This window comes from Hemitrygon akajei, chromosome 9, assembly GCF_048418815.1.
Source record: "Hemitrygon akajei chromosome 9, sHemAka1.3, whole genome shotgun sequence".
Taxonomy (NCBI): Eukaryota; Metazoa; Chordata; class Chondrichthyes; order Myliobatiformes; family Dasyatidae; genus Hemitrygon; species Hemitrygon akajei.
The window spans coordinates 103,351,960-103,366,332 of NC_133132.1; the positions used below are offsets into that span (position 1 = coordinate 103,351,960).

General features: G+C 41.4%; 1 protein-coding gene across 1 annotated transcript in view; it reads right to left on the bottom strand.

Annotated features, from left to right (window-relative positions):
- Window positions 1-1,343: 1,343 nt before the first annotated feature.
- kcnq5a (potassium voltage-gated channel, KQT-like subfamily, member 5a) overlaps window positions 1,344-14,373 on the bottom strand; it is a 323,005-nt gene continuing 309,975 nt past the window's right edge. The window contains exons 14-15 of the mRNA XM_073056700.1: window positions 10,605-10,731; window positions 1,344-9,844 (exon numbers count right to left, since the gene is read on the bottom strand). Of these exons, the coding sequence (XP_072912801.1) occupies window positions 8,993-9,844; window positions 10,605-10,731 (979 nt within the window). The 3' untranslated portion in view covers window positions 1,344-8,992. The remainder of the gene's footprint in view (window positions 9,845-10,604; window positions 10,732-14,373) is intronic.

The following is a 14,373-nucleotide window of genomic DNA, read 5'->3' on the forward strand; positions in this document are numbered from 1 at the left end:
TGTGTGTGTGTGTGTGTGTGTGTGTGTGTGTGTGTGTGTGTGTGTGTGTGTGTGTGTGTGTGTGTGTGTGTGTGTGTGTGTGTGTATATATAAAATGACTAGAGAGCAATATGTCACATATTTGAGTTGAGATGCTACCTATACTGATTTGGAATTTATAGCTAAGTTGCAGTGTAGTGTATTCAGTATTTCAGTAATATTTGAGTAATATTACAAATATGTTGCTTGCTTGAGCATTCTTTATTTGTTTACATAACTCACTACAACTTGTATGTAAAAGTACATGATTGGCATTTGTCGTTATGCCATCATGTCATATGTGCACATCTCACTAAAGAAAACCTAAGTAGACCATCATTTCGGTTCTCCTGTTTTTCTTTTGATTAATTTCTGGAGTTACAAATCATAATGATGTGCAGCCATTTATTTATTTTTACTTTTAATGTTCTTTATTTGCACGGTTTGTCTTCTTTTGCACACTGGTTATTGGTTGCCGTGGCTACAGATGTACCGTGGAGAGCATTCTAACTGTTTGCATCCCCGTCTGGTATGGAAGCGCCACTGTACAAGATTGGAAAAAGCTGCTGAGGGTTGTAACCACAGCCAGCTCCATCATGGGCCTAGCCTCCCCAGCATTGAGGACATCTTCAAAAGGCAAAGCCTGAAAAGGCAACATCCATCGTTAGTGACCCTCACCACCCAGGACATGCTGTCTTCTCATTACTACCATCAGGGAGAACGTATGAGAACCTGAAGACACACACTCAACATTTTAGGAACAGCGTTTTTGTTTCTGAGTTTCTGACTCTTTGTTTATATATAGTCGTTGGTAGATTCTATTGTATTTCTTTATCTTTTCTGTAAATGTGTACAAGAAGGTGAGTATCAAGGCAGTTTATGGTAACTTATACATGCTTTGATAATAAATTTACTTTGAACTTTGAACATACAGACAACACTGGAGTTTGGGAATAAACTCAGGTCTCTGGCACTGGGAGGCAGCACCTCTACCTACTGTACCATTTACCGCCTCATATTATGTGCTGCTGTTTTGAAGACCCACTTCAAAGAATTTAGAATTTAGATGCCCTTCCTTTCTCCTCTGTCCCATCTTTTCCTGATTCTTTTATACATCTAAGCCCCCAGTTTCAATATCTTTCAATGACTGGTTCCAAATTTCTGCAGGTATCCTGGTTGATGGAAGCACACCATTTAGAAAATAAAATGGGTTCTTTAAGTGAGATCAGCTCCAAAATACTGGGACTAATTAAACATGCATTTTACAAACTCAAAAGGAAGCATCAAAGAATAAATAGGAACATTGTTCAATTTTTCTTGGTTTATTATATCGTTGGAAAAGAAATCATTACCTTACTACTGAAGAGAGAATCAACCTGCCATGGAACAATATAAATTAATCTAAAGACGTCTCTCAAGCAGATCATTTAAGGGAAAATGACCCAGCTCTACATAATAAATTACTCATGAAAACAATTTATTAAACACTATTAAACAGGATTTGAATTGACATTATGTACAATTAAAGGTGAGCATAAAAGAGCCTTATTATCTGCCAGTACTCTTCCTTACACTAGGGAATTACCCTCAGTACTTAGGATCAATATCAGGTCAAATAAGAAGGGCAGACAAGGAAGAAATGTGAAATAAAATGTCACTAGCTGGAAGATCTGTTCGTTCTTTATGTATGGTACATCTCACAAAATTTACAGACCAAATTTTTACTGAATGAAAATGGAGATTGCATTGTTACAATTTCTAAAAATCTGAGCAATTATTTTAGACTTCCTGTATGCGTCAGATAGAGATGTTAAATAAATGCATTTCTCACAGAGGTGTCTCGTATATTGATGGACTAGAACAGAAGGGGCATTGGGATGCTTTGATCTTATGTAGTTACTTGTGCATAAATACCGTATGTTAAAGTAATAAATTAGTAACTCTGCCATGGATGGTCCCAAACACAGCTGCAAAAGGAGGAGGGTTGGGCATGGGGCTAGCAATTCCATCGGCAAAAACCCAGAGCTGGAGAATTGCCAACCCAAGCTCCAAAGATCTCTTCCCTGGGAGAGGAAGGATCTTCAGAAGATAGCTACAACTGGGGACAACTTAAACGACTGGCCCTGGACAGAGGACTCTGGCAAGCTGTTGTTGGTGCCTATGCCCCAGAAGGGGTGATAAAGACGAATAATAGAAATAGAGATAATGAAAGGTTTCTTTTATATGAACAGCAAGAAACAAGGGCAAGGTAGGGAAGGAGTTCTTGGAATGTGCTAATGTCCAAGAGAGACAGATGCAATGTTGAAAGTAGTTTTTAACTTGGGCTTGTGGAGGATATTTCTGCAGGTGGAATATTGTCACGGTATCATTCAGTTTAGACATGGAAAATGATAAGGAACAATTAAACAGAAAACACTTTGACAGAGGGGCTGCCTAGTGACACAAGATCTTAAATGCTGGAGTGTTGTCAATGTCATTGCAAAGAGTATCTTCAAATTAACTCTATGATCAGAATAACAACTAAATTAAATCAAGCCTCAGTTCTCCAATCCATATATATCACAAGCTTCAATGGCATTTTGTGTTCTGAATATGAATATTCTGAACAATTTTCGAAGAAACACACCTTTGACCTTCAGGTTCTGGAGGACCAGAATCAGGGTAGATTTACCAGTTCAATAAACAAGGAAGTATTTGAAATCATAAACAATGAAGGGACACAAAAGTTTTTCATAAATGTTAATAGGTTAGTCAAATGATGTAAGGGATTAATTAGGGACATAGGAAGGTATTCAGGAAGAAACAGACCATAGATTTGCTACTATAGAAAAGTACATTGCTAATGTATCAGGAAATGAGAAGGCAGACAAATTGGCTGCAATTAAAATAGAAAAACAGGAAGTACTTCCAAACACTCACAAAATGCTGGAGGAACTCAGCAAGTTAGGCAGCATCTATGGAGGGGTATAAACAGTTGGCATTTTAGGCTGAGACCCTTTATCAGGACTGGAAATGAAGCAGGAAAAAACCAGAATGAGAAGGTTGTGGGGAGAAGGAAGGAAAGATGATAGGTGAGACCAGGAACGTGGGTGGATGGTTTGGGAAGGGTTTATGAGGTAAGAAGCTGGGAGCACTTCCAAATTTGATAGAACTCAGAAAGATCTGGATGAGTGGCTATAGAATTGAAATTCTTATTGGGAAGATTGGTAGCAGAGAATTGGAAGACCCTTGTTCATAAAAGGGAGGGAATGAAATCCAAAGACACAAGAAACTGCAGATGCTCAAAAAGGAAATGGGTTGCTGAAGGAACTCAGCAAGTCAGGCAGCTTCCATGGAGGGAAACAGACAGTCAGTCATTCGTGTTGAGATCCTCCATCTGCACTGGTGTCGAGATGCATTCCAGATGAAGGGTCTCAACCCTGAAATATTGACATCCATTGTCCTTCCACGGAGGCTGTTAGATCTGTGGAAATACAATGGATAGTCAACATCTTGGGTTAAATCCCTTGATCTGGTCTGCATCTGGAGTTCCTCCAGCAGGTCATTTTTGCTGAGGATGAAAGCTAGTCTTGAAAGATCAGTCATCCTTACCTCAGGGTTGTTGAAGTTTCCAGAGATAACAAATTAAATGCTCCTGAGAAATTCATGAACTATTACGGTAAATGAAAACCATCATGGATTAGTTGAAACAGTGGGGTCCATGGATCCCTCGGTTAATGATAAGGATCCATGGATAAAAAAGGTTGGGAACCCCTGAGTTGAAAGTATATCACATTTAACAAAATTGATAGAGTTACGTAACAAATTGGTTGACAAGGCTGCAAGGCCTTTAATTGATGATTGATTTTTATACGTACATACACTCAGTGACCACTTTATTAGGTGTACCTGTATAACTACTCATTAATGCAAATATCTAATCAGCCAGTCATGTGGCAACAACTCAATGCATAAAAGCATGCAGACATGGTCAAGAGGTTCAGTTATTGTTCAGATCCAGCATCAGAAAGAGGAGGAACTGTGATCTAGGTGACTTTGACTGTGGAATGACTGTTGCAGTGGTTTGATTATCTCAGAAATTGTTGATTTCCTGGGAATTCCATACACAATCATCTTTAGTACTTACAGAGAATGGTACAAGAAACAAAAAGCATTCAGTAGGCAGTAGTTCTGTGGGTGAAAAGACCTTGTCAATGAGAGGTCAGAGGAGAATGGCCAGACTGGTGCAAACTAACAGGAAGGTGACATTAACTCAAATAACTATGCATTACAACAGTGGTGTGTGGAAGAGCATCTCTGAGCACACAACATATTGAAACTTGAAGTGTATGGACTACAGCAACAGAAGACTATGAACAAACACTCATGGCCACTTCATTAGGAACAGGAGGTACCTAATAAAATGGCCACTGAGTGTAAGTCTAAGAGGTGAACTGAACATATTTGGCATGCCAAGGGCTTGGCCTAAGGGCTTCGCTCACCTTCGGAGGACCGAGTTTTCGTGGCTTTGGAGATGGGGGGGATCGGAGATCGGTGTCCAAGCAGAAGACCTGTGTGTCATGGGAGATGGAAGATCTAAGGCTGTGTGCCCAGAGACCTGAGATCTTTGGGCACAGAGCTTGGAAAAAGCAATGCAATGGACTTTTAACATTGTAAACCAATGATTTGTTTGTTATGTCTCCCCTCTCACTGTGAAATGGAGACACCTCTTTTTCCCTTATTAGGGGGAGAGAGAGCCCATGGTATGCTGAATGCTGGGTGAACGAGTAATCTTTGGAGTACTGCGTCTGTGTCTTCGCAGTTACTTTAGTCACGCTTGAGTGCTCAGTGGCGGGTGCCGATGTTTTTGTTGTTTTTTTGCTGGTGGGCGGAGGGGGGAATCGTTGCTTGCTGCTGCTTACTCGCGGGAGGGAAAGGAGCTGAGGGGGACTTTGGGGTTCTAACCTTTAACTGTTGTTCATTCTTTGGGGGCACTCCTCTGTTTTTCGTGGATGGTTGAGAAGAAGAAGCATTTCAGGATGCATACTGTATACATTCCTCTGACCTTAAATGTACCTTTGAAACCTTTGAAATACAGATCCATAATTCATTCAAAAAAGGTGTCATAGGTGGATAAGGTGTTAAAGAGAGTTTTTGATACATAGGCCTCCATTGATCAGAGTATTGAGCACAAAAGTTGGGATGTTATGTTAAAGTTGTATAAGAAGTTAGTGTAGCCAAATTTGGAGTATTGTGTGTAGTTCTAGTCACATACCTACAGTAAAGATATCAATAAGAGTGAAAGACTACAAAGAAAATTTTCAAGGATGTTGTCAGAACTTGAGTGCATGAGTTATAGGGAAAGATTGAATAGGTTAAGACTTTATTCCTTGGAGTATAGGAGAATGAGGGGAGATTTTAAAGTGGTAAACAAATTTATGAGGTATATAGACATGCTGAGTTTAGGTAAGACTAGAACTGCAGGTTGTAGTTAAAGGGTGAAAGGTGAAATATCGAGGGGGAACTTCTTCACTCAGAGGCCGTTGTGTGTGTGGAATGAGCTGTTAGCAGGTGCTAAATTCTGGTTTAATTTCAACATTAAAGAGAAGTTTGGGTGGGAGGGAGTGGACGGCTATGGACCAGTTCAAGTTGATGGGACTAGGCTGAATAACAGGTTGGCATGGACTAGTTGGGCCGAAGGGCTGTTTCTGTGCAAAAGTGCTCTGCGACTCTTTAAATGGGTACAGAAAGGAAGAGATTAATGGCGTGTGTGTTATTTTACAAATGAAATTGAAGTATATAATGTTATTCTTCAAAGCTGAGCAATTAGAATGACATTTCAAAATTTACACTACTCAAAATGTACCTGGCAGTCAGCATATTCTGTAAGTAGCGCATCATGATAACATGGACTGACAAATGAAAGGGGTAATACACAACATTTGACATGAAGTGTAGGGAAGTGGCGTTATCTATACAATGAAAATGAGGAGCAGTAAAATAAAAAGGAACAATGTTCATGGGAATGCATGAGGTGACGTGCCTGGAAGCTTACAACACGAATATTTGAAAGCGGCAGGACTAAGTTAGAAAAACAGCTTAAAGTAAGCATGAAATTCTGTGCTTTCTTACAAGTGGATACAAGTACAGGAGGAGCGCTAAGCAAAACCTTCATAAATCACCAACACACAAGAATGTAATGGGTCAGGCAGCATCTATGGAAGGAAATGGACAGTCAACGGTTTGGATGAAGTCTGTTCATCAGGACTGGTGTAGGAGGTAGAAACGGGCAGTGGGGGGAGGGGGTGTTGGGGAACAATGAAGTTAGAGGCTATAGAAGGAAGAATTCTGAGGTGATGGGGTTTCTATAAATTGGTTGCGATAATATAGGAGACAGTGGTCTAATGCTTCTCATTGGGGTCCTGGTTCAGGGGTAAGAAAGAGGAGGTGTCCGATTGCTGTTGTCTGGCCTCAGCAGTGTACAGGTCAGTCCATTGGTCTACATAGATCAATGTTTAGGTCCCAGTTAGATCTCTGTGATTATTTCTGGATACTACACTACAGAGAGGATGGAAAAAATCCCAGCAAATATATTAGAATGGCACCAGATATGATAGAAATTTATAAGATTATTAAAGGTATAGATAGAGAAGAGAGAGCTGGTACCTTTCTCCCAGTGTCCAAATGTCTAATAGAGGGCACGTATTTAAGATGAGAGGGTATAAGTTCGAAGGAGATTTGAGGGGAAAGTTTCATTAGTGGAGAATGGTGGATGCCTAGAATGTGCTGGCTGGGGTTCTGGTGGAGGCATATAGAGGTGTTTAGGGAGCTCTTAGATAGGCGTGTAAGTGCGTAGAGATTGGAGGAATATGGACGATGTAAAGTCATATGTGATTAGTTTAGTTAGGCATTTAAACTCTAATTTAATTAGTTTGGGGTCTGAAGGGACTGTCTCTGTACTGTACTGTTGTATGTGCTATATGGGACCTGGGTAAATAATGGAGATAGTTTCCTGATCAAAGCTTACAGAGGGAAGTGTAAGAGAATAGGGTTGATTATCTAAAGTGTTAACAGATTTCTGGTCAGTTTCATCTCACCATGGATAAGCCTGAGGATGGACTGAACAAAACTGTTCAAAATCATTAATGTAATGCTGGCCAGAGATATAACTCAAAGATAGTTTGCAAAACATTCAGGTTACAACAGAGGTAAGGGAGGCAAATGCAATATTAGCATTCATTTTGAGAGGACTAATAAATAAAAGCAAGGATGTAATGCTGAGCTTTTATAAGGTATTGATCAGACAGCACTTGGAGTATTCTGAACAGTTTTGGGCCCCTTATCTAAGAAAGGATGGAGAGGGTCCTGAGGAGGTTAATGAGAATTATCCTGGGAATTAAAGGGTTAACATACAAGTAGCTTTTGTTAGCTCTGGCCCTGTATTAACTGGAGTTTAGAGGAATGAAGGGGGATCTCATGGAAACCTATCAAATATTGAAAAGCCTAGATAGAGTGGATATGGAGAGGATGCTTTCTTTAGTGGGACAGTCTAGGACATGAAGGCACAGTCTCAGAATATGAGGACCTCTCCTTAGAACAGAGGTGAGGACAAATTTCATCAGCCAGAGGGTAGTGAATCTGTGGAATTCATTGCTGCAGATATCTGTGGATGCCAAGTCATTGGGTACATTTAAAGCAGAGGTTAATAGGCTGATTAGTAACTGTCAGATTATGGGGAGAAGGCAGGAGAATGGGGTTATATATAATTTCTTCCTCTAATTTGTAGTGTTTAAATGTATTGCACTATACTGCTGCTGCAAAACAATCTCATGGCAACTTTCAGTGATATTAATTTTGGTTTTGATTCTGTCTTATGCTGTAAAGTAAACAGTTAGAATGAGCACATTAAGTTGTTCGAGATGCACTGACTGTAAAGAGGGAAGAAGTAAATTCAATTATATTTTGTGAGATAAATAACTGAAAGAAAATAATTTTCACTCAGGAAGGAGGTGTAGGACTGCATGGATGGCTCTTTCAAACAGACAGAAAAGGCACAATGGGCCAAAGGGCCTCTTTCTGCACTGTACGGTTCTAGTTTTCTACAATACGATCAATTGCTCAGCAAATTGTGCTTCAGAGCAGCACCTGGATCTACCAGCCAGGCTGCTGTTCAAACTTGATATATATCTAATCAGTACAAATATCAGCATCTCTTATACATACATTAAGAAAATGATATACAAAGCATTCTACAATAAATCTTCGTTTTTTTTCAGTGAGGCATTAATACCGTATTCTAAAGGAAAAGAGGTTGTCCAAGGCAGGGTCTGCTTCAAAGGAAGCCACATTATTTAGATCATCATACAGATTACGGTGCGTTCAGAGTTGAACATCACACTATCAGTGGTACTCCATCACCATCTGCCTCCTTGGTTGTTCCGACACTTCTCTCTACACAGAAAAGGTCTTTCAAACAACCTGAACCTTAAAAAAAGTTCAACAAAATATTCAGCAATTAACTTTCAAAATAATGTTGAATATTTTATAAACATTTTTCATATAGAATGTGTCTATCTTTTGTAACTCAAATGAAGCAGAGAAACCCTTCTGATATAAACAGGGGTTTTTACCTGGATAAGATAACAGGGTTTCATAAACACCACAGAAGTTTGAAGACACAACTGTACTGTAAATAAAAGTAGTCTTAATCAGTCCAGATCCCTGAACTATTCACTGAAACATCATCAAATGACCTCTGTGCACATTTGTTACAAAAATAATTCCTGATTTATCAAAGAAACAAGCTGCTCCCACAATACTTTAAAACAATCTCATTTTCAATTTGGCATGCATTTATTCATGCAACTAGACCCATAAGTGCCTCTTTCATTTGTTCGCTATGTTACACTTGAAAGTTTCATGATTTGTCTCAAAGGCAAAGAGAATCTGAGGCAATGCATATTGGAGACTTGTGGGAGGGAGGTTTCTTTTGTTCTCACTTTAGATGAATTGGAGACATGCTCAAGGACCTTACTGGGTCCTCTGCTTGTTCAATGACTCGTGACGTTCTGGGCACTCCAGACCTCATTGGGTTTACGCTTTCAAACGTCTCTGGGCTGACCTCCTCACCTCCAACCAAGAATCGTGATGCCATCCATTTGGGGTAGTGTTCTTGGCATGCTCTGGCGCTCCTGTGGTTCCTGTCTGTGAATGGCACCCTCAGTTCGTGTGTGGGCTGGATCAGATTTTGCACAGACAGGGAGTGTTCTAAAGGTTTGTCTGTCGCTGGGCAAACGTTGACCAGGGATTCGTTCTCTGCACTCTGACTCCGCCGCCATGGGGTGTCCTGAGTGAAACTAAGGTCTGCCCTTTGGTCAGTGACAAGGCATGTGGTGATATTGGAATCAAATCCCTGTGATGTGACGGGAACGATCTGGAGAGGAAGCGGCCTGCTGGTGGTCTGGAAGGATGGCAACAGTTGAGATGTCACTGTCTCCTTAGAAGGTGGGACCATTGGACTAGGCACTGCCATTGTGGGCCTGTCACCCTTGGTACTGGGAACAGCCTGAGGCTGGGTGGTCAGGCTGACGTGTGCATAAGAGGGGCCACTTGGATCATCTGGTGTGAGGATGAGCTGCAGTCCTCGGGCACTGGTAGATCTTGATGTACAGTTGCTGAGTCGGGCTGAGTTGAGCCCTTCCACCGGACTTTGATAATCAGAAGTTTGATCGAGCTCCAGTGAAGGCATCTGCAGAGAGGCAAGGGTCAGTGCCGAGACTGAGCCTTTCCGCAGACACTGTCTGTAGATGTCCAACAGCGCATCTAGCTTTGACTCAATGGACTGTACCTGCAAAGACAAATGTTACTGGTGGTTATAAAAGGCTCTGTGCTGGCCACAGAAGGTGGGATTTCCTTCTGGCCACCTATTTCAATTTGACTTCCAATTTCCATTCTGACATATCAGCCCATGGCCTTCTCCACTGTCACATTGAGGCCACACTCAGGTTGGAGGAGAATCACCTCATTTTCCATCTGGTTAGCCCCAACCTGATGGAATGAACATTGATTTCTCTAACTTCCAGCAATTTCTCCTCCCTCCTTCTCTCTTTTACCATTCTCCATTCTGGTTCCCCTCTCACCCCTTATCGTTGCCTCACCTGCCTCTCACCTGGTACCCCTCCTCCTTCTCTTTCTCCCATAGTTCACTGCCTTCTCCTATCAAATTGCTTCTTCTTCAGCTCTTTACCTCTTCCACCAATAACTTCCCAGCTTCTCACATTGTCTCCCCCAACCCCCACCCCACCTTCCCCTTCACCTGGTCTCACCTGTCATGTGCCAACTCGTATTCCTTCCCCTCCCCCCAGCTTCTTATTCTGGCTTCTTCTTCCTTCCTTTCCACTCTTCGTGAAGGGTCTTGGCCTGAAGCATTGACTGTTTAGTCTGCCTGACTTGCTGAGTTCTTCCAGTATTTTACCCAGTCTGGTCTTGACAGCCCACATGGAGTTTTCATGCAGATCTATCATCCCAAGGGTCTTTCACCTTCACACAAAACTGTTTTCATTTTGGGTGAGCCAGTGGAGTTATTTCCGAGTAATCAACATTGTTACCTGTTTCTCCACTTTTACCACCCGTCCCATCATGCTAAAGTCGGCAGCAATATCATTGTCCGGTGGTCCTTTCTCGCGAGACCGCTTTTCTGTCGAGAACTGTCCTTTCCCAAGAATATGATCCACGCTGAATTAAATGAAACAAACAAGATTCAAAATTCAAGACTGTTAATTGTCATTCTCCAGTACACAAGTGTAAAGAAGAACAAACTGACTGTTTCTCTGGATCCGATGTAGTGATAGAAAACACAATCAGCAGAAAAAAAATAATTAAAACCCAAGAGACACAATAAATATGAATGTAAAATTAATCCTATAAAACACAATGTCCAATTAACTGTCTGAATGTGGCCAAACATACAGTACATAAGGTTAGTTTATACTGTATACACAGACTGATTGTATGTGTTGAATGATCTTTATTGTCAGTATACATAGGTACAATGGAACTCTGTTTGGCTTCCTCTCAGGCGGTAGATAAAAACAAGGGAGTAATAGAAAAACAGTATTAAATAGATAAGTAGCAGAAAATAAGTTGCAGTCGCACCAGAATATCACAGTAATGCACAAAGTGCCGTTAGTGCAAGTATTTGAGTCCTTGTGTGTGAATGTGTGTGCTCATGGTTTCAGTCATTGTTCTGTGGGAGTGGTGTGATGGAGGCCACAGCTCTGGGGTAGAAGCTGTTCCTCAGTCTATTTGTTCTGGCTTTGAGTGTCCTGAACCTTTTGCTGGACGGCAGTGGGTTTAACAGGGAGTGGCCGGGGTGTGTGGTGTCTCTGGTTATGCTGACTGCTTTCCTCCTGAGTCTGCTGGAGTAGATGGTTTTCGGTCCTGGGAGCTCCATCCCGACAATTCGCTGGGCCGCCTTCACACGTGATGCAGGTCTTGTCGCTCAGCAGCTGTGCAGCTGGCATACCACACTGTGGCGCTGTTGGTCAGGATGGTTTCAATTGTGCTTCTGTAGAAGTTAAGCAACAACTTTTGTGGGAGTTTGGCCTGTTTCAGCTTTCTGAGGAAGAAGAGTCTTTGTTGTGCCTTTTTTACAAGCAGCGAGGTGTTGGTGGTCCATGTCAGCTATTTTGACAACATAACTCCAAGGAACTTTAGGTGTTCCACACTTTCCACTACCTCTCCATGTACATGGAGGGGGTGTGTACTCTGTCCTTTGAACTCTTTGTACATTGTGATGTTAGGTACATAAATATCTGTAAATAACTATGGCAGAAAATCTTATAGTGACAAACTGGTGCTTGGCAAGAGGAACTCTTCTAGGTAGTAACAGGGTACAGTATATGAAAACACAGTAGGACAGTGTGCCACTCTAGGTAAGAGGTGTGAACAAATTCAGGAAACTATAAATAAAACATGCACTGGGCAGAATAACATTTTTGCAGGGACTAGATGGGCTGAAAGGCCTGTTTCTGTGCTGTAGCACTTTTTGGCTCTAAGAGTTTCTGCAGGTACTAGAAATCTTGAACAACACACACAAAACTCTGGAGGAACTCAGCAAGTCTGGCAGTGTCTATGGAGCAGAATAAACAGTCAATGTTTTAGGCTGAGATCCTTCATCAGGCCTGGGAAGGAGGAGGAAGAAGACAGAATAAGAAAATGGGGAGGGAAAGGAGCACAAGCTGGCTGGTGACAGATGAGACCAGGTGAGGGGGAATGTGGGGTGGGGGAGGTGGGGTAGAAAGTGAGAAGCTGGGCTGAGTCCTGATGAAGGGTCTTGGCCCGAAATGTCATGATCAGGATACTTGCGTATAAATTTGGAAAAAAATTTGTCACTTTAGTTCAAAGCAGTCGAGAATAACACCTATTTAACTGTCGTCGTTGTCTGAGCCCTTAGTGCTTAGGTGGCACACAGGGCCTCCACAAGGGTCTTCCATTTCTGCCGGCCTTTAGCTCTGCTGCTCACAGTTACCCAGTTCATGCCTACTTCTTTCAGTTCTGCTTCCACAGATATTCGCCACGTCATTCTGGGCCTGCCCCTACATCGCTTTCCCTGTGGGGTCCACCTTAGTGCTACTTTGCTAGTTGATCATTTGGCATTCTCATTACATGGCCCAGCCATCTCCATCGTCTTCTTTTCACACAAACTGAGATTGATTCCATATTGCAAGATGTAAGCAAGTCTTGGTGATAGATGTTTTGTCTGGAGCATGTCAAGTTTCTTGCAGATGTCTTTCATCATCTTCCAACATTCACTTCCATAAAGTAGCACGCTTAGGACATTGCTTTTAAAAATTCTGATTTTGGTGTTAAGTTTGAGTTGTGTGGATTTCCAAACTGCATTGAGGCTGCCAAATGCTTGATTTGCTTTAGATAGTCTTGCTAATACGTCCTTACTACTATCTCCATCAGTGCTAACTTTTACTCCCAAGGTACGTGAACTCATCTACCTCTTCCACTTGCTGATTATTGATGATTACTGGTTGGAGGTTGGAAGCATTCACCTTCATGATCTTCATTTTTTTCACTTGAATGTTCATCCCAAGTTGCGATGCATATGATGTAAGTCTGTCTGTTTTCTCCTGAATGTCACAATGACTACTCGCTAGCAGACTGATATCACCAGCAAAAACTAGGTTGAGGTAAGTGTCCATTGAATACCGCGTTTCTTTACTGTGATTGTTTCCCTCATAAGCCAATCCATTGCTAAAATGAAGAGCAAAGGTGATAGGATACATCTCTGTTTAACTCCTGTGAAAACCCTAAAGCTTTCTGTCAGCTGCTTTCCACAAATCACCTTGCACTGAAAGTCACTGTACATCATTTGGATAATGTTTACAATTTTTTGGGGAAATCCGTATCTTTCCAGAGTGTTTCTTGGTGGATATTATCAAATGCTTACTTGAAGTCCACAAATAGTACATAAAGATTGCTGTTCCACTCTGCAGATTGTTCGAGAATTTGTCTTAGTATGAATATATAGTCTATGCAAGATCGACCTTTCCTAAAGCCAGCTTGTTCTTTCTAGATGATATCTTCCATAACCTCTGAGAGCTGATTTAACAAGATGTGACTGAAAACTTTGCTTGTAATTGAGAGGAGCGTAACACCTCTCCAGTTGTCGCATATACTTAAATCTCCTTTCTTTGGCAGTTTTACAATAAGTCTAGTTTTCCATTCCTCGGGTATTTCTTCACTTTTCCAGATGGTGTTAAAGGATTGACACAGCACATGGCACACTTCTCTGCCTTTCTGCATTTCTTAAGCATTTCTGCACTTATCTCATCTTCTCTGGGTGCCTTTCCTGATTTCATTTTCTTAATGGCTTGCTGGACTTCAACTGTGGGTGGTTCTGTGGAGATATCAGGGTCTTCATTACTCTCACAAATCTCAGGGGTTTCTCGAGGTGTTGGTCTATTCAAAACTGCTTCAAAATGTTCTTTCCATCTGGTGGTTACTCCTTTCTCGTTTTTGATAATATTGCCATCCTTTGCGATATCATGCTTGTTTCCATAGTTCCCCTTCATGCACTTGGTTATTTTGTATAAAGTTCTCATAGCCATATTTTTTGCAGCTTCTTCAGCTTTTGAGGCAAGTGTCTCAAAATACTGTCGCTTGTCCTTTCTGCAGCTTCGTGTAACATCCTTGTCATTCTCAGCACATTCAGCAGCAAGTCTCTCCCTCAGACGATGGGAAGTTACACTCAGCATTCTTTTCTTGGTTTCTTTCCTTTTCATTATTTTCATCCAGGTTGTCTCACTAATTTCCATTTCTTTTGGTATCCCAGGATCTCTTTACTAGTCTCCTTCATCACATTAT